Here is a 27141-nt window from a genome sequence, read left to right as displayed (position 1 = left end):
GTGTGAGTTGTCAGGTGTGAGGTGTGAGTTGTGAGGAGTGAGTTGTGAGGAGTGAGTTGTGAGGAGTGAGTTGTCAGGTGTGAGTTGTGAGGTGTGAGTTGTCAGGTGTGAGGAGTGAGTTGTGAGGTGTGAGTTGTGAGGAGTGAGTTGTGAGGAGTGAGTTGTCAGGTGTGAGTTGTGAGGTGTGAGTTGTGAGGTGTGAGTTGTCAGGTGTGAGGTGTGAGTTGTGAGGAGTGAGTTGTCAGGTGTGAGGTGTGAGTTGTGAGGAGTGAGTTGTCAGGTGTGAGGTGTGAGTTGTGAGGTGTGAGTTGTGAGGTGTGAGTTGTCAGGTGTGAGGTGTGAGTTGTGAGGTGTGAGTTGTGAGGTGTGAGTTGTCAGGTGTGAGTTGTGAGGAGTGAGTTGTGAGGTGTGAGTTGTGAGGTGTGTGGAGTGAGTTGTGAGGTGTGAGTTGTGAGGCGTGAGTTGTGAGGAGTGAGTTGTGAGGTGTGAGGAGTGAGTTGTGAGGTGTGAGTTGTGAGGAGTGAGTTGTCAGGTGTGAGGTGTGAGTTGTGAGGTGTGAGTTGTGAGGAGTAAGTTGTCAGGTGTGAGGTGTGAGTTGTGAGGATTGAGTTGTGAGGAGTGAGTTGTCAGGTGTGAGGTGTGAGTTGTGAGGCGTGAGTTGTCAGGAGTGAGTTGTGAGGAGTGAGTTGTCAGGAGTGAGTTGTGAGGAGTGAGTTGTGAGGAGTGAGTTGCGAGGAGTGAGTTGTGAGGAGTGAGTTGTCAGGTGTGAGTTGTGAAGCGTGAGTTGTGAGGTGTGAGGAGTGAGTTGTGAGGTGTGAGGAGTGAGTTGTGAGGAGTGAGTTGTGAGGTGTGAGGAGTGAGTTGTCAGGTGTGAGGTGTGAGTTGTGAGGCGTGAGTTGTGAGGAGTGAGTTGTGAGGAGTGAGTTGTCAGGCGTGAGTTGTGAGGAGTGAGTTGTGAGGAGTGAGTTGTGAGGAGTGAGTTGCGAGGAGTGAGTTGTGAGGAGTGAGTTGTCAGGTGTGAGTTGTGAAGCGTGAGTTGTGAGGTGTGAGTTGTGAGGTGTGAGGAGTGAGTTGTGAGGTGTGAGGAGTGAGGTGTGAGGAGTGAGTTGTGAGGAGTGAGTTGTGAGGAGTGAGTTGTGAGGTGTGAGGAGTGAGTTGTGAGGTGTGAGGTGTGAGGAGTGAGTTGTGAGGAGTGAGTTGTGAGTTGTGAGTTGTGAGGAGTGAGTTGTCAGGTGTGAGGTGTGAGGAGTGAGTTGTGAGGTGTGAGGAGTGAGTTGTGAGGAGTGAGTTGTGAGGAGTGAGTTGTGAGGAGTGAGTTGTCAGGTGTGAGGTGTGAGGAGTGAGTTGTGAGGTGTGAGGTGTGAGTTGTGAGGCGTGAGTTGTGAGGAGTGAGTTGTCAGGCGTGAGTTGTGAGGAGTGAGTTGTGAGGAGTGAGTTGTGAGGAGTGAGTTGCGAGGTGTGAGGTGTGAGGAGTGAGTTGTGAGGTGTGAGGAGTGAGTTGTGAGGAGTGAGTTGTGAGGAGTGAGTTGTGAGTTGTGAGGAGTGAGTTGTCAGGTGTGAGGTGTGAGTTGTGAGGCGTGAGTTGTGAGGAGTGAGTTGTCAGGCGTGAGTTGTGAGGAGTGAGTTGTGAGGAGTGAGTTGTGAGGAGTGAGTTGCGAGGAGTGAGTTGTGAGGAGTGAGTTGTCAGGTGTGAGTTGTGAAGCGTGAGTTGTGAGGTGTGAGTTGTGAGGAGTGAGTTGTCAGGTGTGAGGTGTGAGTTGTGAGGCGTGAGTTGTGAGGAGTGAGTTGTGAGGAGTGAGTTGTCAGGCGTGAGTTGTGAGGAGTGAGTTGTTAGGAGTGAGTTGTGAGGAGTGAGTTGCGAGGAGTGAGTTGTGAGGAGTGAGTTGTCAGGTGTGAGTTGTGAGGTGTGAGGAGTGAGTTGTGAGGTGTGAGGAGTGAGTTGTGAGGAGTGAGTTGTGAGGAGTGAGTTGTGAGGAGTGAGTTGTGAGGTGTGAGGAGTGAGGAGTGAGTTGTGAGGTGTGAGGAGTGAGTTGTGAGGAGTGAGTTGTGAGGTGTGAGGTGTGAGGAGTGAGTTGTGAGGTGTGAGGAGTGAGTTGTGAGGAGTGAGTTGTGAGGTGTGAGGTGTGAGGAGTGAGTTGCGAGGCGTGAGTTGTGAGGTGTGAGGAGTGAGTTGTGAGTTGTGAGGTGTGAGGAGTGAGTTGTGAGGTGTGAGGAGTGAGTTGTGAGGAGTGAGTTGTGAGGTGTGAGGAGTGAGTTGTGAGGAGTGAGTTGTGAGGTGTGAGGAGTGAGTTGTGAGGCGTGAGTGAGTTGCGAGGAGTGAGTTGCGAGGCGTGAGTTGTGAGGCGTGAGTTGTGAGGTGCGAGGTTGTGAGTTGTTGTGAGTTGTGCGCTGAGACCTGTTGAGCTGTTTCTGCAGCAGCTCGAGTCGGCTCTCCATGAGGCTGCGCTGCTGCCGGCTGACGCTGAGGCTGCTGGGATGCGGACGGTTACAGCGGGGCAACTCCTGATACTGCCTCCCCCGACTCTCACCCCAGAAACTGAAGATGTTAGACACACCTGAGAAAGCACCTGAGACACACACACACACACACACACACACACACACACACACACACACACAAACACACACACACATATTACTGCCAGCACTGCCGTATACAGTACAGCTATCCATCTATCTATCTATCTATCTATCTATCTATCTATCTATCTATCTATCTATCTATCTATCTATCTATCTATCTATCTATCTATCTATCTATCTATCTATCCATCCATCCATCCGTCAGTTTGTCTATCTTTATGTCTATCTATCTATCTATATCTATCTATTTTTTATATTATTTCCATAATTTGGCCTGTTTTCAATTTGAAATAAGTTGCCATTCTGTCACCTGATAGGGCGTTACATGTGTTTCCTGTTTTCGGATCTGCCTCTCCCTCAGCGACATCCATGAGTGATGCGGGAGGGGCGGGGCTTGTGTGCCCAGGCTCCTCCCCCTCATCCCCACTGGAGTGAGAGGACACAGAATCCCGAGGCTCCTCCCATCCCGGGTCCAGTTCGCTCTTGTTACCGGCTGCTTGTTTTCTGCCTCTCCGAATGGGTTTCGGATTCTTCTTGATCTCTCCAACATCTGCATCATCTGGAGAAATAAACACGCGATGAATATTCATCAACGGAATATGAGAAACAGGTCTAATGCTATATATATATTAAATGTATATGAAACTATTTATATATGTAAATAAATATATTGGCCAAATTATATATATATATATAATCACCCAGGTTATGGTATGTTCAACTATACTAAGTTTTTGTAAAAAGTGTGAATGATAAAACCTACAAAGATAAATACAGAGACTTTAATGGGAACATGAATTATGGGAAATACCCTTTTCCGTTCGTCGTCGGAATGAAAGTTTCCGCCTCCGCAGTTTGTTGAAGCCGACGCAATCCGAATCGTCGCTGCTGGGAGAGCCGGGAATCATGTTTGTCTATAAAAACACAGACACACATTGGCTACGTTTACATGCACAACTTTTATTTCAATCTGACTGAATTCATTCGAATTTGAGAATGACGGGAAACTCGTTTATACGACCCTTTATTCAACAGGAAAAGCATCTCCTTACATTTTCTACGTCATTATGCTATTTCTACGTCATTGCGCTATTTCTACATCATTACGCTATTTCTACGTCATTGCGCTATTTCTACATCATTGCGCTATTTCTACGTCATTACGCTATTTCTACATCATTACGCTATTTCTACATCATTGCGCTATTTCTACGTCATTGCGCTATTTCTACATCATTGCGCTATTTCTACATCATTACGCTATTTCTACATCATTACGCTATTTCTACATCATTACGCTATTTCTACGTCATTGCGCTATTTCTACATCATTGCGCTATTTCTACGTCATTACGCTATTTCTACATCATTACGCTATTTCTACATCATTGCGCTATTTCTACGTCATTGCGCTATTTCTACATCATTACGCTATTTCTACATCATTACGCTATTTCTACATCATTACGCTATTTCTACGCCATTGCACATGCGCAGTCCTTTCAGTTTCGGTTTTCAATCCGATCAAGTGTTTACATGTTCTCTCGATCGGATTAGAAAAGGAATACCGGTAAACCCCTTTCAATCGGATCGAAATGTCATTCAGATCGAGCTCAATCGGATCGGTTAAGGCGTTTAGATGAAGGCTTTTCAGTCCGATTGAGCCGTCAATCCGATGACTAACGGATTATTTGTCTGCAAAGAGGCTTTGTGGTTTTGCTCCATATACTGGTGTGCGACTCACGTCTCTGAGGTCGAAGGTGATCTCCAGGTTACTCCAGAAGTGGTCGGAGAACTCCGGGTACATGTCCAGCACCTCCAGCACATCTTCCCGGTGGATCTTGTGGAGGTCGCAGTACGTCAGTGCTCTCACGTCTGCGTTGGATTTCCCGGGACGCGCGTACAGGTTTATGGGCTCGCCGAATATATCATTCTTCCCTGTGATGTTCATAAGCATAAGTCAGAAACATCCATAATAACATTTACATTTCATCATTTAGCAGACGCTTCTATCTATCTATCTATCTATCTATCTATCTATCTATCTATCTATCTATCTATCTATCTATCTATCTATCTATCTATCTGTCTGTCTGTCTGTCTGTCAGTCTGTCTGTGTGTCTGTTTGTCTGTCCGTCCGTCCGTCCATCCATCCATCCATCCATCCATCCATCCATCCATCCATCCATCCATCCATCCGTCCGTCCGTCCGTCCGTCCGTCTATCTATCTATCTATCAGTCTGTCTGTCTGTCTGTCTGTCTGTCTGTCTATCTATCTATCTATCTATCTATCTATCTATCTGTCTGTCTGTCTGTCTGTCTGTCTGTCTGTCTGTCTGTCTGTCTGTCTGTCTGTCTATCTATCTATCTATCTATCTATCTATCTATCTATATATCTATCTATCTATCATCTGTCTGTCTGTCTGTCTATCTATCACTAATTTGTTGTTGTTTTCCCATGTTTTGATCTAATTCTCACCCAAAGGAGTTTAGAAGATTTGGACCACGGTATTGCGCATGAGTGGCATGAACTATTTTACGGTGTGTTTTTTAATTCCTCTTTGGAGATTGACAGTCACTACTGGCCTTCAAAGAACAGCAGTGACATTCTGCGAAACATCTGCTCTTGTTTTCCACAGAAAATAAAGTGACACAGGAAAATCATGAGGGCGAGTAAACGACTTTTGGACGAATTATTCCTTTAACTGTGTAAATTCAGTTTTACATATGATGTCCTGTAGGTGGCACTAGAGGACAAACAGAATCTGTCAAACTGAGCCTACAGTTGAAACGGTGTTGCATTTACACAGGATATACATCTAGCGTGGCTTACATGGAAAACATACTCTAGTTCCTTCTTTTCTTTCTCGAGCCCGAAACACTGCTGTCGTGTAAATGAAGAGCCGGATCGCATTAAGGGTTTCTGTTAGAACGGTGTCGTGTTAGCGGCCCCTGAGTTAATAACTAACGATCTTTGCAATGGAAGTGAATCAATCAAAACTAACTTTATCTGGACAATAACTTTATTCTAGAGCTGCTGTAAAGCCAATCTCTCTTACTGCAATCTCCTATTATCACTGTAAAGCTGCTTTGAAACACTCTATATAGTTAAAAGCGCTGTATAAATGAAGAGACTTGACTTGACCATGTTGGCTTCTAAACAGGCGTTTGTGGGAATATAAGCTGATTGTGTTTTGTTTGCTTTAAATGAGCTGTATTTTCACCTAAGATGGCCACCACCACATCTCCACGTAGGATCTCGATGGACCCGCGCGAGATGAAGTACAGCGCGGTCAGGACGTCCCCGGCGTGCACCAGCGTGTCTCCTGGAGGAGCATGTGTGGTCTTAAACTTCATGGCCAGCGCACGCAGACACCCTTTACTGGAGCCCGTGAACGCTTTACAGTTCTGCAGGAGCGTTCGGTTCAGGTGGAGACAGATGTCGGCCTGTAGACACTCCGGGAAACCCTTTAGCACCTGAACGGACATAGTACACAACAGGTAAAAACTGAAAAACATCCTGAAGAAGATCTTTTGAAGAATGTCGGTCCAAATCTACTGTCAAACAACTGGTGTGTGTGAGAATTAGATAGATAGATAGATAGATAGATAGATAGATAGATAGATAGATAGATAGATAGATAGATAGATAGATAGATAGATAGATAGATAGATAGATAGATAGATAGATAGATAGATAGATAGATAGATAGATAGATAGATGATGGATGGATGGATAAAACGATTTATTTTAATAGAAAGAACAGCATTTATTGAAATAGAAATATTTTGCAACATTATAAATGTCTTTATTGTCACTTGCTGAACAAAAGTATTATTTAAAATATATATATATTACAGACCCCAAGCTTATGAACGGTAAGTATAATATTTATACCTACTGTTTTTATACTCCTAATCAGTGACTACAGTTCAATATTTATATATTGTACACTCACTTTTGATTTGATTGTCATTTTCAAAGCTTAATGGGATCTGCAGTCTCATAAAAGCCGTTAATTACACAAATTCTTACTTTTTGTTGATTTTCAATAACTTTTTTGGCTTCAAATCAATGTTTGTAATGTTGTTATTCTTCTCAGAGCTGAGTGATTTAGTTTTAGTAGCTTGTAGAGAAACAAAATCAATAAAAAAAAGTAAATTTCGCCCAGCAATCATTACCGCTCTGACTGTCCAATCAGAACGCTCCACTGCTCCTTAATGAGAAGAGCTCATAGGCCGAGGTGGACGCTCATTTGTTTTCTTTACTTGAGTGCGTAATCTCGTTAAACTCTGCGTTTGGGGCTGGTGATAGTCGAGGATGTGCTGGTGAGGACAGCTGCTAAATTAACTCATTGTGGATAATGTACTATAATGAACTCACACTTTATTATGCCCTTTCTTTTCAAGTCTTGATGTTTTTGTGCTCTACTAGAACAGGTTATGGAAGCTTGTTTCCACCACAGAATAAAAAATAAAAAAGGTAATTTCAAAAAAAGGTAACTGACTTTTTATAACAGAATTGCATGATATAAAGTCACAATTGCACGATTTAAACTCGCAGTTTATTACTCACAATTGTGACTTTATATCACTTAATTGTGACTTCATAACTAGCAAATGTGAGATAAAAGTCGCAATTATCTTTAAAAATGTTTTATTCTGTCACGCAAACCAGCTTCCACAGGTTCTCCTGCTGTAATGTTGATTATTCTCCTCATATTCTCCATTGTTGCGGCTCCTCTCTTCCCAGTCTGTCAGTAACGCTCTGTTCACTTCCTGTCTCTATGAAGCCCCTCCTTCTGAAAAGCACACTGTGCTCTGATTGGTCGGCTGGATCAGTGTGTTGTGATTGGTCGAGCGCTTCGAGTGTGTTTGGGAAATGTCCCTCCCCTTCCCATAACCGCCAGTTTAACACACTACTAACTAACTCAACCAGGCCTCTGCGCATGTATTATTATAATGAGGAATATTGTGGCGTGTTCGTTCCCGTGAGAAACTCGAGACTACAGTGGAGGCGTTTCAGGAGTTCAGGAACACTGACACTGATGTAGAGAAGAACTGGAGCTGTACATGATCAACACTGAAGACTGAATAGGGCCAGTTGTAAATGTGGTGATGTAAGTGTGTCAGTGTAAGGAAGCAGGAGAACTCACGGCGTTCATGTCGATGCCGTTGGTGTAGGACCAGGCGTGCTGGAAATACTCCTCCAGTCTCTGTCGCAGTGGGTTGGGAATCTGATGGAAGCGGATGAACTCGCGCACCCGCAGCATCTGTGTGTGATACCGAGCCGTTCCCGAGTACAGCCGCTGGATGATGGCCGACACGTTCCCGAAGATGCTGGCGTACATGAGCGCTGAACGGGAACAGGAACGCATGGTTAAAACAAGCTGCACAGGAACACGGTTTTACACTTCTTCTTTGTGTTTAACCCCTTAAGCGGCACCCCCTTTTTTTAATAGACATGAAAATGCACATTCCGAACTTAAATGGTTGTAATTCAAGAATGCTTTGGAATATAGATGTAAGATTGGTCTTGTTTTAAAGAAGACATTTTTGTAGAAGTGAAATAAATTAAGACAGTTAAACAGAAAAAAAGTTATAGAAGTTTGAGTTTATGAAAATGTGCTCTGTTAAAAATGTAATTATTCATATTTTATATAAAATATATATTTTCAAATCCTGGTGGACTCTAAAAATGCAAAAAAATCAAAGCCAAAAATCTGATCAAGTTGCATTTCAAATGTTAGGTTGATATCTCAGAAAATGAGCGTTCAGTGAGATTTAGTTTGGGCGCAGTACCACACTTCTCCATTACCGCCCATATATAAGAGCGCCTCCATCTCCATATGTGGTTTGAGTGATCTGAACCATTTTTTTTACAATTTTCATACAATTTATGAAGTACACATCCTATAATTAGAAGTATAGGATGGTTTGGCAGATTTTGAACCTCTAAGAAACACAAAAGATCACGTATGTGCATTATAGCTCGCTGCCACATCACTAATGCTGAATCTAGTATTATTTTCTTTATATTCAAAACATTTTCAGACCTTTTTTTCTAAAAGAATTGAATGGATGCTATCTTTTGAACTCTTGGCATGAAAACAAACTGAGGTTTCTACCATTCTTTCATGATTTTTCATGTTCATCACTATTTCATAATAAAGGTCTGAACGCGCCTTAGGAGTATGGAAATATTCTTGTTGATCCAAATTGATAAATTACGGCTCCTCTGTCATTTATTTTGAGAATCAGTCACCAAATATGAAAACTAGAGATTGTAACCTTTCAAATGATATATAGTTTGTCAAGCTTAGTTTAGGTTTAGTATAGGATATTACTGTTTTAAATATGTAATGGCTGTGGCTATGCCAAAAGCCCAAAAGGGGTTAAAGGTCCTTGAGTCCGAAATTTTCTTATGTGCTTTTTCGTATTCGTGATTTGGTGTCTCTGAATTGTCAAAACACCATTCAAAACGCTTGCTACGGAGGCGAAAAACGCAGAAAAAATCAAACCCGATCCAAAAAATGTATGACGGATGAAAGTAAGCGTGATTGACAAAACATGAGGTCGTACTTATTTTTTAACGTGGGAAAAATTCGGACACAAATTTCTGACCTTAATTGTGAAATTTACTAGCAATTTCTGAGTGAAAACAAAAAATATTTTTCAGTGTATACAAATCTGAAGTGCTTCAGAATGAGCATAAAAGATTTCAGTGTGTGTTCATCACTATCTGACCTCGATCCTCACTCCTGTCTGCAGTTTTACCGCGGTGAACTCACTGCAGGTGGGCAGCGCTGTGAATCACACTACAAAAGCAGCAAAAATAGCAACAAAGCAGCAGCGACTGAAGCTCAAGCGCCGCAGAATACAGTGTATCCTCCTCTTCTCTCTGTTGAATTAACTTTCAGAAATTATCGCATGATGGGAATCTAAAAAAACCTGTCAAAACTGCACATCTGAGTCATATTTCACCACTACAACAGAAGATAGAAAGAAGAAATCATATTTAGCTCCTTCTTTGTTGCTGTTTTTGCTGCTTTTGTAGTGTGTGAATCATAGTGCACTGGAGATTTGACCTTTACATCCATTTTACTAAGATGATGTGCATTGTGACATTATTTTCATGATAATTAAGCTAATTTTTAAGGTAATGCTAAGCAAAATATCATTCTCATTACTATAAAACGCAAAAAAAAAAAATGTTTTATTATTTATTCTGTGGCATATTTGTACATCTCAATGGTATTGGTTGAACTGTATTTACTTTGTGCTGATTTTAAAAGGTAAAAACATTGTATTAACACAGAAGAAAAACATATAATTGATCAAATGAGTGTTTGTAGTGGTTCAGTGAATATTGAGCCTGATCACTGCAGTCTGGTGACTTCAGCTTTGAACGAACTAATTAATTAAATGAGAAATCTTGTCTCGGATCGAAGAAGTCATGTTGATTTTGTCCTTTTGAACTTTTGCCCTCTAACAAAATGTAATTCTGCAGCTCCGATGATAAATGCTTGTACCGGCCATAAAAACGGAAATTACTCCACGGCCACTGAGGTCTGATATATGTGCGGCAGAGATATTAAATTGGCCATTTATCATTAATTGCTGCGATCAAGACCTTCGAAAATGAGCTATCAGGTTGATTTGTTAACGGAAAATTAAAAAGGGAGGATGTTTCATCGGCACGATGAGGTTTGATCATATAGTGCACACTATAAAAGGCCTCTGTTAAAAATACAGCCTACAGAACAAACAAGCACATCTGTAATGAAGGTTTAATCAGAGCTACAAGAATATTCAGGATGAAGGTCAAAACTTAGACCTGCTTTAATGAGTCTATTATGCTTGATTTGTGTTTATCAAAGTTAATCAAAACATTTAAAATGGCCATTTATACACACACAGACTTGATTACACCTCTATTATGATGAACATGTACTCAATATCTATATAAGTTTATAGTCACTGATCATAACAGAGATAGGAGATAATACAACTAGGGATGCACTGATATGAACATTTTGGACGATACCGATAATTCTTTATATTTGAAAGCCGATACCGATATATTGGCCGATAAATCTAAATCCAAATTTTTATATAATTTTTGAGAGCCTGATTACAAAAACAAGTCTCACAATTAAGAGCCATTAATCTCATTATAATTTCATGTAGTTATTTGGCCGAACATTTTGCACTGAACTGTATTTTTATTTTGAAGTGATTTCAATCATATTTCAAGCAATTCAAAACCATCATGTCGAACATCTGAGTAAGAACATTAGAGTAATGAGAACCATCATTAAAGATCGGGGAAATTACTAAAAACTTAAAAATACCAACAAAAAAAACTTGGAATTTAGAATTTGCCATGAAAATAATGTCACAATTTAAAATGAATTTTCTTATCGGGCTGATAACGATAACTTTAAAACTGAACATATATCGGCTGATACCGATATGACGGCCGATCATGTTTTGAGGGTGGTCGTCTGGAACGAGAGGAAAAACATTAGTTTTCATTTCTACAATTTTACGGCTGATACCGATATGATGGCTGACACCGATATGGCGGCTGATACCGATTTGACGGTTGATACCGATATGACAGCCAATATCGATATGACGGCCGAGATATGACGGCCGATACGGATATGACGGCCGATACCGATATGACGGCTGATATCGATATGACGGCCGATACCGATATGACGGCTGATATCGATATGACGATACCGATATGACGGCCGATACCGATATGGCGATATCAATATGATGGTCGATACCGATATGACTATACCGATATGGCGGCCAATACCGATATGACTATACCGATATGACGATGCCGATATGGCGGCCGATACCGATATGACTATACCGATATGACTATACCGATATGACGATGCCGGTATGGCGGCCGATGCCGATATGACTATACCGATACGACTATACCGATATGACGATGCCGGTATGACGGCCGATACCGGTATGACTATACCGATATGACGATACCGATATGACTATACCGATATGACTATACCGATATGACGATGCCGATATGGCGGCCGATACCGATATGACTATACCGATATGACTATACCGATATGACGATGCCGATATGGCGGCCGATACCGATATGACTATACCGATATGACGATGCCGGTATGGCGGCCGATACCGATATGACTATACCAATATGACTATACCGATATGACTATACCGATATGACGATACCGATATGACTATACCGATATGACTATACCGATATGACTATACCGATATGACGTTGCCGATATGGCGGCCGATACCGATATGACTATACCGCTATGACTATACCGATATGACGATGCCGATATGGCGGCCGATACCGATATGACTATACCGATATGACGATGCCGATATGGCGGCCGATACCGATATGACTATACCGATATGACTATACCGATATGACGATACCGATATGACTATACCGATATGACTATACCGATATGACTATACCGATATGACTATACCGATATGACGTTGCCGATATGGCGGCCGATACCGATATGACTATACCGCTATGACTATACCGATATGACGATGCCGATATGGCGGCCGATACCGATATGACTATACCGATATGACGATGGCGATATGGCGGCCGATACCGATATGACTATACCGATATGACTATACCGATATGACGATGCCGGTATGGCGGCCGATACCGATATGACTATACCGATATGACGATACCGATATGACGGCCGATACCGATATGACGATACCGATATGGCGGCCGCTACCGATTTGACGGCCGATACCGATATGCCGAAACTGATATGACGGCCACATATCAGAAACACACTCACATCCTATGAGCATGACGCAGATGGAGAAGATCTTCTCTGAGTTGGTGTTCGGCGACACGTTCCCGAAGCCCACGCTGGTCAAGCTGCTGAAGGTGAAGTATAGCGCCGTCACGTATTTATCCTTGATGCTGGGTCCTGACCTCGGGATGCTGATGTTGTGTTGTTTGCCCAGATGAACGCCGAGCGCGTGAAGCCAGCCGATGGAGCGGTTCTGCTCCACGTTCCCGATGGCGTACCAGATGCAGGCCAGCCAATGAGCGATCAGAGCGAAGGTGCACATGAGCAGGAACAGAACGGCCGCCCCGTACTCGGAGTAGCGGTCCAGCTTACGGGCCACTCGCACCAGCCGTAAGAGTCGTGCCGTCTTCAGGAGGCCGATGAGGGTGGTCGTCTGGAACCAGAGGATACAGAAAAAAACACTCGTTTTCATTTCTACAATTTCAACTTTTTTAAAATAATTTTTTCTATCCCTTTATTTTCATTTTCAATTTTAACTTTAATCATTTAAGCAACAATCAATTATCAGACACTTTAATTTAAAGCATCAGATGCAAACACAAAAGAGCAACATATCAAGCAAGCTTTGAGTAAAAGCACAAGAGCGAGAAAGTTTCCCATAATTCACCTCACCTCAGCACTCACCTCCTCCCCAGTCCGGTATATGAGCAGGTCGAAGGGGATCGCGGCCACCATGTCGATGAGGAACCAGCCTTTGAAGTAATGCACAGCGATGCGCAGCGGGTGGCTGACCACCTCGTCGTTGGCGTTGACGTACGTGGTGCGGAAGTTGATGATGATGTCGATGATGAACATGATGTCCACGATGAGGTCCACCACGTTGAGAGGACTGCAGGAGTATCCGCAGTTCTGCATGGAGACCTCGTCCTCCTCGTCCAGGAGGAACGCTGCGGAGTACGGCGTGAGGATCGCGGTGTAGATCACCAACAGCAGGATCAGCCAATCCCACACCGCTTTAAACGGGCTGTAGTGCAGGACCGTCCACTTGTGGATCCGAGGGGCCTGGAGCTTATACTCCGGGAGAACATCGGCGCCCAGAGACAGAACCTGGATGAGGAGAGAGGAGAACGGGTGATTCACCGGGACGTTTCAAAGACGCTTGTGTTCGGAAACGTTTCATTTAGAGAGGCATTAATACACCAAAGAACATCAGCAGAAATATGCTGTGCTCGAATACGTGCTCGTTACCCAAACCGGCAGTCTGAGAGATGCATGTGCATTCAGATGTTAAAGTTTGTTTCCCTTAAAACTCATCTTTGATCACCAAAATTACGATTTTTTTTCCTTGAAATGTCTTAAAATATCTTGAATGTAACTCGACACCCTTGCCTCATTTAGTATGCGCGGTTCTATGAATATGCAAATGAGCCCCGCCTCCACTCACTCACTCAGAGATCCACTGGTTGACGATCACACGTTGATCTGATTGGTTACAAGGTAGTGTGTGACGTCAGAAACACCAGCGATTTCAAACATATCTGTGTGTGTGTGTGTGTGTGTGTGTATTAGGGCTGTTGATTTAATGTGTTAATTTAATTAATTAGCTATTGAAAAATAACAATTAAAATGATTTAACACAGACCTACGTAGTTCATCTTACATTTCATACAGTTTATTGATGAACATAAACTCTCTGCGTGATGAAGCCTGTAGAATACATTTAGAATTAGCATACAATTCAAGATATCAGGGCAAAAATGACCCTATATGAGTTTTTGTCAGATATTTATATAATTTGACATAATATCACACAATATAGTTACACAATATCACACGAGTGCTGTTTTTATCCCGAATGGCACGATCAATAAATAAGAAGTTTATATTGTGTTATATTTTAGACACAATATTGTCTGTTTTTGCTCAATTGTGCCAATAAAATATTACCTATAAAGCAGAACTGTTGTGCGTCTGAGCAACACACGGCTGTGTTTCGTTTCTGAATGAATCTGTGATTTGAACGAATCAATCGGGTGAACCAATGATTCAATGACTCATTCATAAAGGGAGTCATTTACTTCATTCCTGAATGAATCAGCCGTTTAAACAAATCGAATGAATCAATGACTCACTCATTTAGACATTTACTGCCACAAGTTTCACTTCATAAAAAAATTATATTATAATTTAAAAAATCATATTTTGGGGATATTTTGGCCAAAAATGAAAATTGTGTCATAGTTTACTGACCCTCATGTCTTTTTAAGCACGTATGACTCGGCTGTATGGCGGTAAAAAAATATATTTCAAATAATTTTTCTTAACAAAACTGTTTTGGTCTGTAAATATATCTAAAAAAAGAAAGAAAAAAAAAGTCCCTTTTAGCCTAAAACTTGATGTGTAATAAATCCTATGTTGAATCAAATGCAATATTTCTTTCTAAAGCTATATTTTGTAATGTGTATTTGATGCTTTTCTCATTTAACACAATAATGACGTTAAATGATCTTTTGGGGATAATTTAGCAGCCAAGTTTAATGTGCGATTAATCAGATTAGATCGGCACATCATGTAATTAATTCGATCAAACGCTTTAATCACCTGACAGCCCTAAACACATTCATTTTCATGTGAAGGTTTCAAAACCAGTAATATAGTGAAATATTGTGAACCAGGAGCGCACTGGCGAGGGAGGGTGGTGTGACACAAGTGTGCTGTGTTGGTGTACGAGAGGAGTTGACCTCTGACCTCTGATGATGGTCTTATATAAAGCTGCTCACGACTGAGTGTTTCTCTCCCATTTACATGATGAAGTGTTTCGACGCACGGATGCACGTCATGCACATTTAAGTTTAAGTGAAGCTGTTTGGAAACACAATTTGACGCATTATAATTATAGCACAACAAACAAGCGCCACACACACACACACACACACACACACACACACACACGCTGCAGAGGAACTAATGTTGCGATGTGTTCTCGCTGTCAGGACGTCTTTGAGACGCTTGGCGCGCTGACAGACGCGTCCTGACTTGTGTTTTCAGTGCAACACAAAAATCTGCTGATTTACTGGGATATGATTAAATGCACACAGACAACCGAGCTCGTTACACACAACGGCAGTCTGTGTACACACTCTGAGAGATGCATATACAACACGGGTCCTAATTCATTTATGCTGACAGGAAAAAAAGACAAATGAACAATAGCAAAGTACTTTTTTTTTTTTTTTACAATAATTCAAATTATTATAATATGTTTTTTATATGTGTATGTGGTGTTATTAATCTGCTTTAACACACACATGTGTAAGTTCATAAGTGGACAGCATTGCTGAGTATTTTCTGCTTAAAACTGCAGTGAACCAAAGACAGTCTCAAAAACACGGTGTGAAATCGCTGGTGTTTCTGACGTCACACACTACCTTGACCAATCAGATCAACGTGTGATCGACAACCAGTGGATCTCTGAGTGAGTGAGTGAGTGGAGGCGGGGCTCAGTTGCATATTCATAGAACCACACATTCTAAATGAGGCAAGGGTGTCGAGTTACATTCAAGATATTTTAAGGAAAAAACACTTAAATATATAATTTTGGTGATAAAAGATGAGTTTTAAGGGATTGACTACAGGAGGACTTTAAAACAAAAACTTGCATTCAAAGATAAATTCCAGAAAGAAAACAAATCACAGCCTCTCTCATCAGTCAATGTCAGATTTCTAAGAGCACACAGTAATTTCTGTCATGTTCATGTCACATTTCATCTCGTCTGCTGAGCCGAGATTGAGACAAAGCCACGTGAACGGAGCGAGAGATCTGAGATGGGAAACCTTTAGACACACACTCGTCACCAGCTTTACTCCTCATTAATCTTCAGCTTCACGTGTCTCAGTATTACACATCTGCAGAGTTAGGATCATGTCTGCCAAAGGCCTGAGCATCAGAGCCTCATGTCAGTCGGTGTTAAACGCAGGGCATTCTGGGGCTCAGCAGGTGTTGCGCACACACACACACACACACACACACACACACACACACACACACACACACAGGCCGCGGGCGAGAGCAGGTGCCGCTCTCACACACAGTCGTTTACAGCACGACACACACTCCTGCGTGAGTCATCATGGGAAATGTCCCGCGGCCGCCTGTCTTCACGAACACACGTCAGACGCGGTGACGGAGACTCGACTCTGAAAAGAGCAGAAACGCTGTTCGCTGGAGACATGACTAACACTCGCGTCTCCACACACACAACATCTGTGCTGGAATTCGTGTGTTTTATGGAGAAAATATGAGTAGTGTTTGCTCATGCTTTTTAAAAAAAAATATTAAGTTTACAATCAAAAAACATCAACAAAACATACTCATCTAAAAAAAATTTATATTGTGCAAAAGTTCATTTATTTCAGTAATTCAACTTAAAAGGTGAAACTAATATATTATATAGACTCATTACATGCAAAGTGAGATATTTCAAGCCTTTATTTGTTATAATTTTGATGATTATGGCTTATAGTTTATGAAAACCCCAAATTCAAAATTAGAATATTGTGAAAAGGTTTTCATAAGCCTTTGAAATATCTCACTTTGCATGTAATGAGTCTATATAATATATTAGTTTCACCTTTTAAGTTGAATTACTGAAATAAATGAAGTTATGCACCATATTATAATTTTTCCAGTTTCACCTGTAAATATATAATAAATACATATATTATAACACATATTCATACACACAATTTACAAATGTATATAGTTATTTTAAATGTATATCTATCTATCTATCTATCTATCTATCTATCTATCTATCTATAGATAGCTATGTCTATATTCACTATATCTCACGAGAACGAGACGAGACTTTAGCACAGTATTTTTTTGAAATCCTCACAAATGACAAATTTCATGACTGGAAAAATAGTCAGCAGGTGCATTTTTAAAAGTTTATGTAATAATCTTGTAATGAATGTAATTTCAGTTCTTTCTGAGTATGAATCATCATCTGCATTGAAAGACAACAATATACAAGCACTGTAAAAGGTTTTGCCACAAACTCAACTGACTTTCTCCAGCATGATTTCACACAGAGAGTATGATTTCTGTATAATATCAGTCTTTAAATGCAAGATATTTAAAGTGTACCTAAAGCAAACTTGCAATAGTTCAACTTTAGCACAATCAAATATACTAAAGTTCATCTTTATTTGAACTTCAGCACTATTTCCGGATAACTAAAGTGCATTAAGCACAAAATAAGTTGTTCTAATGTAGCACTTAACTAAATTAATAACTTTTTTAAAACAAAAATGAACTTACTTAAGCTGGACTGTGACGCTATTTTCTTCTAGAAGTAAATTGTGTTGCATTATTTCTTCCATTATCGCTGTAAAGCTGCTTTGAAACACTCTGTATTGTAAAAAGCGCTGTATAAATAAAGGTGACTTGACTAGTATACCAACAGTACATAGCAGGGTATTCAAATTAAAGGATAATTCCGGTATTTAACACATTGAGTCTATATTGTAGTTTGTTTTGGATGAACAAGAGTGGTGGACAACATTTTTTTTGACAATGGTTCCTCTCTCGAGTTTTTGACTATAATAGAATTGGCCATGGACCCATTTAACATTGGAGTCAATGGGCATGTCCGAAAATGTCATTAAAACAGCCAATAATGTTCGTTTACAAAACTGTTAAACTCACCGAGTGGTTAGTGGTGTTCGTTGATGATTATAAACAATATATCGTCGCAATATATGATTCCAATCCGTTTATTTTGCTATAGTGGAACTATTTTTTCAGACACTTCACAACCCTGTAACTTACAAAATGACGAATAAAACACGACAGAAACTGTATTTCGCAACACTTTTTGTTTCTGGAACATCAACGAACACCACTAATCACTCGGTGAGTTTAACAGTTTTGTAAACGAACATTATTGCCTGTTTTAATGACATTTTCAGACATGCACATTGACTCCAATGTTAAATGGGTCCAGGCCAATTCTTTTATAGTCAAAAACTCGAGAGAGGAACCATTGTCAAAAAAATGTTGTCCACCACTCTTGTTCATCCAAAACAAACTACAATATAGACTCAAGGTGTTAAATACCGGAATTATCCTTTAAGTACATAAATGTGTTTGTAGTATACTAAGCATATTTCAAATTCACTTTAGTATATTTATTTTCCATAGGCTACTCATACTGCCGTTGCTGTAAGCTGCACTCCTCCTGGAGTCTGAGGACATCAGCTGGCCTCACGCCTGAGCTCTTCTGCAGAAATCATCTGGTCTCTTGACCTCGAAAGGCCCGATCTCATCATTCAGCACCTATTAGGGCTCATGGCGGACACGTCCCGCGTCAAGACCCTCCTCAGGGACTTCAGGCCTTATTTTTAGAAACCCCTGCAACTAAAAAAAGCTTCTCAAATCTCCCCAGTGCAGCATGAAGCAAACCGATGTCAAAACACATTACAAGAACCCCAAACACGACCTGTTTATTCCCAAAGTCACTGGAGATGAGGAGAAGCACTTCCAAAAAAGAGGTTTATGATTATAAAATGATAAAAAGAGGGGTTCAATTTAACATTAATGTTGTCGAGGGACAGAATCATGATGGATGCGATGGATTTTTGAAGAGAAATGTCGGGCGATCGATCGTACATTAACCCAAATCACAAATGAAGAGTCATCTGTGACGTCTAATAGAGGAACATTCAGTCCAATTAGGACTAGAAATGTCCATTTATTTTCATCTACACTAAAAAATGCTGGGTTTTTTATTTTTTAACAGAGTTTTAAAAGGAGTTTGGTGAGTAAATATTGATATTAATTCTCATCTTAGATTGAACTGCTCCTTTAAATGTCCCTTTATTCTATTAAACAGACACTAAGGCTGTACATGCTGACACCTAAACATGTCCGTAAGACTGTCAGGAATTGTTACTTGCCATTTTTGATGGGATGGGAGAGTTTATTGCATTGAACAAGGTTTAGGAGGAGGAGATTTCCCTCTGGATGTGTCGTGTGTTAATTATATCTTCTAAAGGTCTGTTCTGACCATTTGCTAGTTAGTTTTGATCTTTTTGAGCCATTTTCATTTCACAAGTGCAGAACGATCTGGTAAAGACCAATGAAGATCATGGGCTGTTGAAAAATGGACAATTGAATTTAACTAAAAAATATTTTTTCACTACAAAAAAAGAATGGAACCAGCAGATGGATGGATGGATGGATGGATGGATGGATGGATGGATGGATGGATGGATAGATAGATAGATAGATAGATAGATAGATAGATAGAAGCGTTGGATCTGTGAACTTAACAAGCTCTCGTTTCTCTCCACCTCTGGGTTTGATGGCAAAATAAATAATTCAATCCTACAAGATTCGAGCCGAGAGTCACGAGCGAAACTCAAATCTCAAAAATCAAACAAAAATCATATTGTCATAAATACAATATACTATAAATACAATGAGGAAAGGATCAAACAGAGAGACTGAAGCTCTTCACCATCAGTCCTTTACTTTATATCACAGAGGACTTTCATGTAAAAATAATAAAAGAGCATCAGAATCAGTCATGCATTAATCTTCTCTAATGCTCTCTTGATTTGCCCGACTGCAGCTTTCTTCTCGAATCTTCATCATTACTGCGGCCTCAGGACTCTCGTTCAGATGCTATTATAGTTTTTATTAATAGTTTGAATTATTTTTAATAAATATACTGGAACTCCAGATGTTATTTGTGACCCTGGACCACAAAACAAAAAGTCACATGGGTCCATTTTCTGAAATTGAGATGTATAAATCATCTAAAGCTGAATAAATAATCTCTCCATTGATGTGTGGTTTGTTAGGATAGGACAATATTTGGTCGAGATACAACTATTGAAAATCTGGAATCTGAGGGAGCAAAAAAATCGAAACATTGAGAAAACCGCTTTTACATCTGCTGATGAGAAACTTTAATAATGCATGAAGTTGCAAAGAATCCACGAGACGTCTTTAAAAAATACAAACGCAGAAGCTTCATTTCACAGCTCTCGAAAATACTCATAAATACAGTATTGGTTTAAAACTCTGCCACGTGAGCTGGAAAAATGAAAGGGGAAAAATGCATGCACAAAACTGTCCGTGTGTCATAAACTGAAATGACGTCACATGATCAAGATGAACATCATTAATGCTGAACATTTACATAAACTATCAAATTACCTCATCTTTTCAGTCAAAACTGTGCAGATATGATGCCTGTTCTCGACAATGTACCTTTGTAGAAGTAGGGATTCATGAAGAACAAATATAGACACAGATGCATCGATTTAAGACTCAAACTCTCCTCAGAACAAAAACATACCCTTGTTTTTAATGTTGATAAATTATAACGAGCAAGAATGCAATGTTTCCTAAATATCCACAAGATTGCAAATGTGAGTTTTATACAACAGTTCAACAAAAAAGGGTCCTATTAACTAATGTGCATTTTAAACAGTTTTGTCAGTATTGGTTGCTCTATTTTGCAATGAAATAATAGTTCCACAGAAAGCAGTTTTCAACACAGCGGTGATTCGTGAACGAGTCGTGATTCAATGACTCGCTCACAAATACAGCCACTCTTTTCAGTCCTGAATGAATGAATGAATGAATGATTCAAATGACTCGCTCATAAATACAGCCACTCTTTTCAGTCCTGAATGAATGAATGATTCAATGACTCGCTCACAAATACAGCCACTCTTTTCAGTCCTGAATGAATGAATGAATGAATGATTCAAATGACTCGCTCATAAATACAGCCACTCTTTTCAGTCCTGAATGAATGAATGAATGATTCAATGACTCGCTCACAAATACAGCCACTCTTTTCAGTCCTGAATGAATGAATGAATGATTCAAATGACTCGCTCATATATACAGCCACTCTTTTCAGTCCTGAATGAATGAATGATTCAAATGACTCGCTCATAAATACAGCCACTCTTTTCAGTCCTGAATGAATGAATGATTCAAATGACTCGCTCATATATACAGCCACTCTTTTCAGTCCTGAATGAATGAATAAATTAATGATTCAATGACTCGCTCATAAATACAGCCACTCTTTTCAGTCCTGAATGAATGAATAAATGAATGAATGATTCAAATGACTCGCTCATAAATACAGCCACTCTTTTCAGTCCTGAATGAATGAATGAATGATTCAATGACTCGCTCATATATACAGCCACTCTTTTCAGTCCTGAATGAATGAATGAATGAATGATTCAATGACTCGCTCATATATACAGCCACTCTTTTCAGTCCTGAATGAATGAATGAATGAATGATTCAAATGACTCGCTCATAAATACAGCCACTCTTTTCAGTCCTGAATGAATGAATAAATGAATGAATGATTCAATGACTCGCTCATAAATACAGCCAATCTTTTCAGTCCTGAATGAATGAATGAATGATTCAATGACTCGCTCATATATACAGCCACTCTTTTCAGTCCTGAATGAATGAATGATTCAATGACTCGCTCACAAATACAGCCACTCTTTTCAGTCCTGAATGAATGAATGAATGAATGATTCAAATGACTCGCTCATAAATACAGCCACTCTTTTCAGTCCTGAATGAATGAATGAATGATTCAATGACTCGCTCACAAATACAGCCACTCTTTTCAGTCCTGAATGAATGAATGAATGATTCAAATGACTCGCTCATATATACAGCCACTCTTTTCAGTCCTGAATGAATGAATGATTCAAATGACTCGCTCATAAATACAGCCACTCTTTTCAGTCCTGAATGAATGAATGATTCAAATGACTCGCTCATATATACAGCCACTCTTTTCAGTCCTGAATGAATGAATGATTCAAATGACTCGCTCATAAATACAGCCACTCTTTTCAGTCCTGAATGAATGAATAAATTAATGATTCAATGACTCGCTCATAAATACAGCCACTCTTTTCAGTCCTGAATGAATGAATAAATGAATGAATGATTCAAATGACTCGCTCATAAATACAGCCACTCTTTTCAGTCCTGAATGAATGAATGAATGATTCAATGACTCGCTCATATATACAGCCACTCTTTTCAGTCCTGAATGAATGAATGAATGAATGATTCAATGACTCGCTCATATATACAGCCACTCTTTTCAGTCCTGAATGAATGAATGAATGAATGATTCAAATGACTCGCTCATAAATACAGCCACTCTTTTCAGTCCTGAATGAATGAATAAATGAATGAATGATTCAATGACTCGCTCATAAATACAGCCACTCTTTTCAGTCCTGAATGAATGAATGAATGATTCAATGACTCGCTCATATATACAGCCACTCTTTTCAGTCCTGAATGAATGAATGATTCAATGACTCGCTCATAAATACAGCCACTCTTTTCAGTTCTGAATGAATGAATAAATGAATGGATTGAATGAATGAATGAATGAATGATTGAATGATTCAAATGACTCGCTCATAAATACAGCCACTCTTTTCAGTCCTGAATGAATGAATAAATGAATGAATGATTCAATGACTCGCTCATAAATACAGCCACTCTTTTCAGTCCTGAATGAATGAATGAATGATTCAATGACTCGCTCATATATACAGCCACTCTTTTCAGTCCTGAATGAATGAATGATTCAATGACTCGCTCATAAATACAGCCACTCTTTTCAGTTCTGAATGAATGAATACATGAATGGATTGAATGAATGACTGACTGAATGAATGAATGATTGATTCAATCATTCACTCATTAAGACGGTGACTTGCCGCCACCTACTAGCGGTTTTAGTTTAATATTTAAAAGTATCACTTCTTTTTTACAATCACTGCCTATTTCTCTATTGAACATTTTTTATTTAAAACATTATTTATTTTCTAAAGGCATTTCTAAAGGTAAAAAGTGCACTGTAAAATCGTTATAAGTGGGCGAATACGGGACCGCATCAACAGCTCGACTCGAGCCCGTGATGAATCTGACCGGACCCTCATCAGTGTTAATAATCCAGCGCTGATGTGATTCTCTACACCGATATCAAAGATTGCAGGTGGACATCAACAACATCAGACATGAAAGCGCACAGGGGAACTGGATGACATAACAACAGTCATTTTACAGGTGATGGAGACACAAGATAGGCCTATTATATTATATTATATTATATATGCTGTATCTAATTCTAAAAATGGAACTATATCACAGCAGAAATAAGAAAATTACTAATAGTTCCTCATCAAAATGACGTGTCAGAGCATTTTCTGGCATTAAAACACACACCGCTACAGACGCGATGTCATCTCTCTTTTCTATGAACTATAAATAGATCTGACTAGCGTATCTGACATGGACTTCATTCCTCTTGCACAATCTCAAACAGAGCATGAGTTACAGATGAAGATCATAGTCATATATTCCTCTGAATGCTTCAGTGCACCGAGAGCATCACAAGTCCATCTGGGTTTATTCAAACAGAACTATATTAAAACAGAATCTCAGCCTGCGAGCTTTAGCTGGAAGGATTAGCATGAATAATGACTTAAATATGGCTCTGTTTCTCACATTAAGACTTCAGGAGACTTAGCATGAGTCAGATGAACTACTGTTATGGGGCTTTGTTTTCTTTTCTAAATGTCTTTTTTGCTCATTTTGCATTTTATGGAAGAAAGAAAGCACATTTGAGAAAAACCTGCAGTCATTTGTTTTGTTCTGAAATGATACGGGTTTTGAAACGAAACGGTTGAGTGAATGATTCAATGACTCGCTCATTAAAAGAGTCAGTTGTTTCACAGCCACTCTTTTCAGTCCTGAATGAATGAATGAATGATTCAATGACTCGCTCATAAATACAGCCACTCTTTTCAGTCCTGAATGAATGAATGGATTGAATGAATGAATGATTCAATGACTCGCTCATAAATACAGCCAATCTTTCAGTTCTGAATGACTGAATGAATGGATTGAATGAATGATTCAATGACTCACTCAAAAATACAGCCAATCTTTTTAGGTCTGAATGAATGAATGAATGATTCAATGACTCGCTCATAAATACAGCCACTCTTTTCAGTCCTGAATGAATGAATGGATGAATGAATGATTCAATGACTCACTCATAAATACAGCCACTCTTTTTAGGTCTGAATGAATGAATGAATGATTCAATGACTCGCTCATAAATACAGCCACTCTTTTCAGTCCTGAATGAATGAATGGATGAATGAATGATTCAATGACTCGCTCATTAAAAGAGTCAGTTGTTTCATTGGTAAAATAATTAGCGCTGTTGGATAAATTGGTTCAACGAATGATTCAAACGACTCACTCATAAAGACAGTCATCTGGCGCCACACTGTAAAAAATGTTACTGCTATTTAATAAAAAAAAATTTGGTAACAAAATTACACATAATATTTTTGAATAGTTAAGGCTTGATTTCTTTCATGGAATCTATCTGAACAAATCATATAAAATCACCTTAATTATTTAGTCTATGAATATGATACAAGGAATTTAATATATTTAGTGAAATATGCTTTTTTATTTTAAGTTGACGCTCAAAAGTGTGTGAATTAGAGTGAGTTATATTGCATTATTAAAAGACTGTATGCTGCTAGCATAGCACAAAACACATAAATGACACTTAATTTCAATATTTCCCCTCCATTTCCAGCCATGTGCAAAGCATGCTGGGAACTAACAATGGTGTCTCTAAATAAAGCCGCATAATTGAGCTAATTCTCTTAGGTAGCCTTTTTTCCTTCATTTTATCCGCTTAATCGGTTCCTCAATTCAAGCCTCAAAATTGTGTATGTTTTATTAAAAAAAAATAGGAAAATCTATCTCTTGGTTTTATTAGTGAAATGTTCTTAATATTTTCTATACAACACTGAACCACAATTTTCTTAATAACATATACACAATATTTTTAATTATCACCTTAATTTTTTTAATGAAAATTACAAGACCCATGATTAGGGCTGTAAACGATTAATCGTGATTAATCGAATCCAAAATAAAAGTTTGTATTTACATAATATATGTGTGTGTATTGTGTATAATTATTTTGTATATAGAAATACACCCACATGCATGTATATATTTGAGAAATATTTGCATTTATATACTGCATATATATTTTTATATGATTTATATTATATATAAATATAACTATTTTATATATAAATAACACATTTTTCTTAAATGTATACATGCATGTGTGTGTATTTATATATACAAAATAATTATACACAGTACACACACACATATATTATGTGAATACAAACTTTTTGGATTCGATTAATCGCGATTAATCGTTTACAGCCCTACCCATGATTCATTTTGTACAGTGCACCTACTGGTGAAACTATGCAACTGCAGGACGAGCCAATGAGTAATCCTGCCGAGTGACATAAACCGTGACGTTTCTGTGGTGTAAAGTGATCCAAGAGGACAAATGCACCTGTTCAATCCCACAATCCTCAGCTCATCTCATCCAGGGCTTCTCCCTGCGTTCAGTCAGAGTGCCATCGGGACTTAACTCACTTCTCCAGCGGTCCGGAGCTCCTACAATCTCCATATCTCACTAAGAGGATTCAAACGCATGGTATTTAAAGTGTTAGCAGCTGTCCTGAGATCAGTGGGTCTTCATTTACCCGCCATCTACACTCATACTGAACCCAGATCAGATCCTAAAGGTGAACAAACTCAAGGCAGGCCTGAACACAGTGCACACGACAGCCGTGGTCTCGTATCCTGAAAATAATCCACGTAAAGCAATGCCAGGTGACTGTGCGAGCGCCAGTTTGCTTGTGTCGTCTTGCTCTGGTTTGTTCTGCCAAAGGCGTCATGTGCTTCTGTTGCTTTTCATTTGCATTTCTAGATGTCTGGCCTTCAGGAAAATGTTATTGCTCAGAGGTTGAGGTTTATAGCTCAGGAAACTGTGAGTGTTTTATTTAAAGATCAACTCTAAGCATCTTCATTAGAAATACATTCAATCAGGGATGCACGATATATCGGCCACCATATCGGTATCGGTCATATGATCATTTTTAATGTTATCGTTATCGGCCTGATAATACAATTTGGCCGGTATATTAAACCTGATTAATAATGTATTATTTCCTTCAGCTGAGACACTTCAGATGTTCAACATGATGGGTTTGAATTGCTTGAAATATGATTGGAATCACTTCAAAAAAAAGAAAATACAGTGAAGTGCAACATGTGCAGCGCAAGTCTGTCATATCGGCTTCATAAAATCATAATCAGAACATCATAAGTGTGTTTGGTCCACAGCTTTTAATGGTGAGACTTTAGTTTTTTGTAATCAGTTTCTCAAAAATATATAAAAATTTTGATTTATCGGCCAATATATATCGGTTATCGGCTTTCAAATAAGAATTGTGAGATATAATGTCAGAAATGCAAGATATCAAATTACAATTCTGAGAAATAATGTCACAATTATCTTTTAAAATGTTTCTGTGGCGGAAACAAGCTTCCATAGAAAACAGATATTTTAAATTGTAAAAATATATAACAATATTACGCAGTTTTTTAATTTTTATTAAATAAATGCAACCTTGTCACATAACCATATTATGGCGCAGCTCTACTGCAACTATAAGGAAGATATTATGAACAATAACATGACGGTTGTCTGTAAATCATCATGTGCTTGAGGAGAGATTCCCTGA

General features: G+C 39.2%; 1 protein-coding gene across 1 annotated transcript in view; it reads right to left on the bottom strand.

Moving 5' to 3' along the window:
* Nucleotides 1-27141, bottom strand: part of kcnh2b (potassium voltage-gated channel, subfamily H (eag-related), member 2b) — a gene marked incomplete at its 3' end in the record, with an annotated part of 98362 nt that overhangs the window by 1038 nt on the left and 70183 nt on the right. The window contains exons 5-12 of the mRNA XM_079601795.1: nucleotides 13084-13518; nucleotides 12454-12844; nucleotides 7741-7940; nucleotides 5809-6061; nucleotides 4328-4521; nucleotides 3395-3497; nucleotides 2894-3142; nucleotides 2396-2567 (exon numbers count right to left, since the gene is read on the bottom strand). Of these exons, the coding sequence (XP_079457921.1) occupies nucleotides 2396-2567; nucleotides 2894-3142; nucleotides 3395-3497; nucleotides 4328-4521; nucleotides 5809-6061; nucleotides 7741-7940; nucleotides 12454-12844; nucleotides 13084-13518 (1997 nt within the window). The remainder of the gene's footprint in view (nucleotides 1-2395; nucleotides 2568-2893; nucleotides 3143-3394; nucleotides 3498-4327; nucleotides 4522-5808; nucleotides 6062-7740; nucleotides 7941-12453; nucleotides 12845-13083; nucleotides 13519-27141) is intronic.

This window comes from Phoxinus phoxinus, assembly GCF_949152265.1.
Source record: "Phoxinus phoxinus genome assembly, chromosome: 24".
In the NCBI taxonomy this organism is placed as follows: domain Eukaryota; kingdom Metazoa; phylum Chordata; class Actinopteri; order Cypriniformes; family Leuciscidae; genus Phoxinus; species Phoxinus phoxinus.
This window is presented reverse-complemented; position numbering and strand designations above follow the sequence as displayed.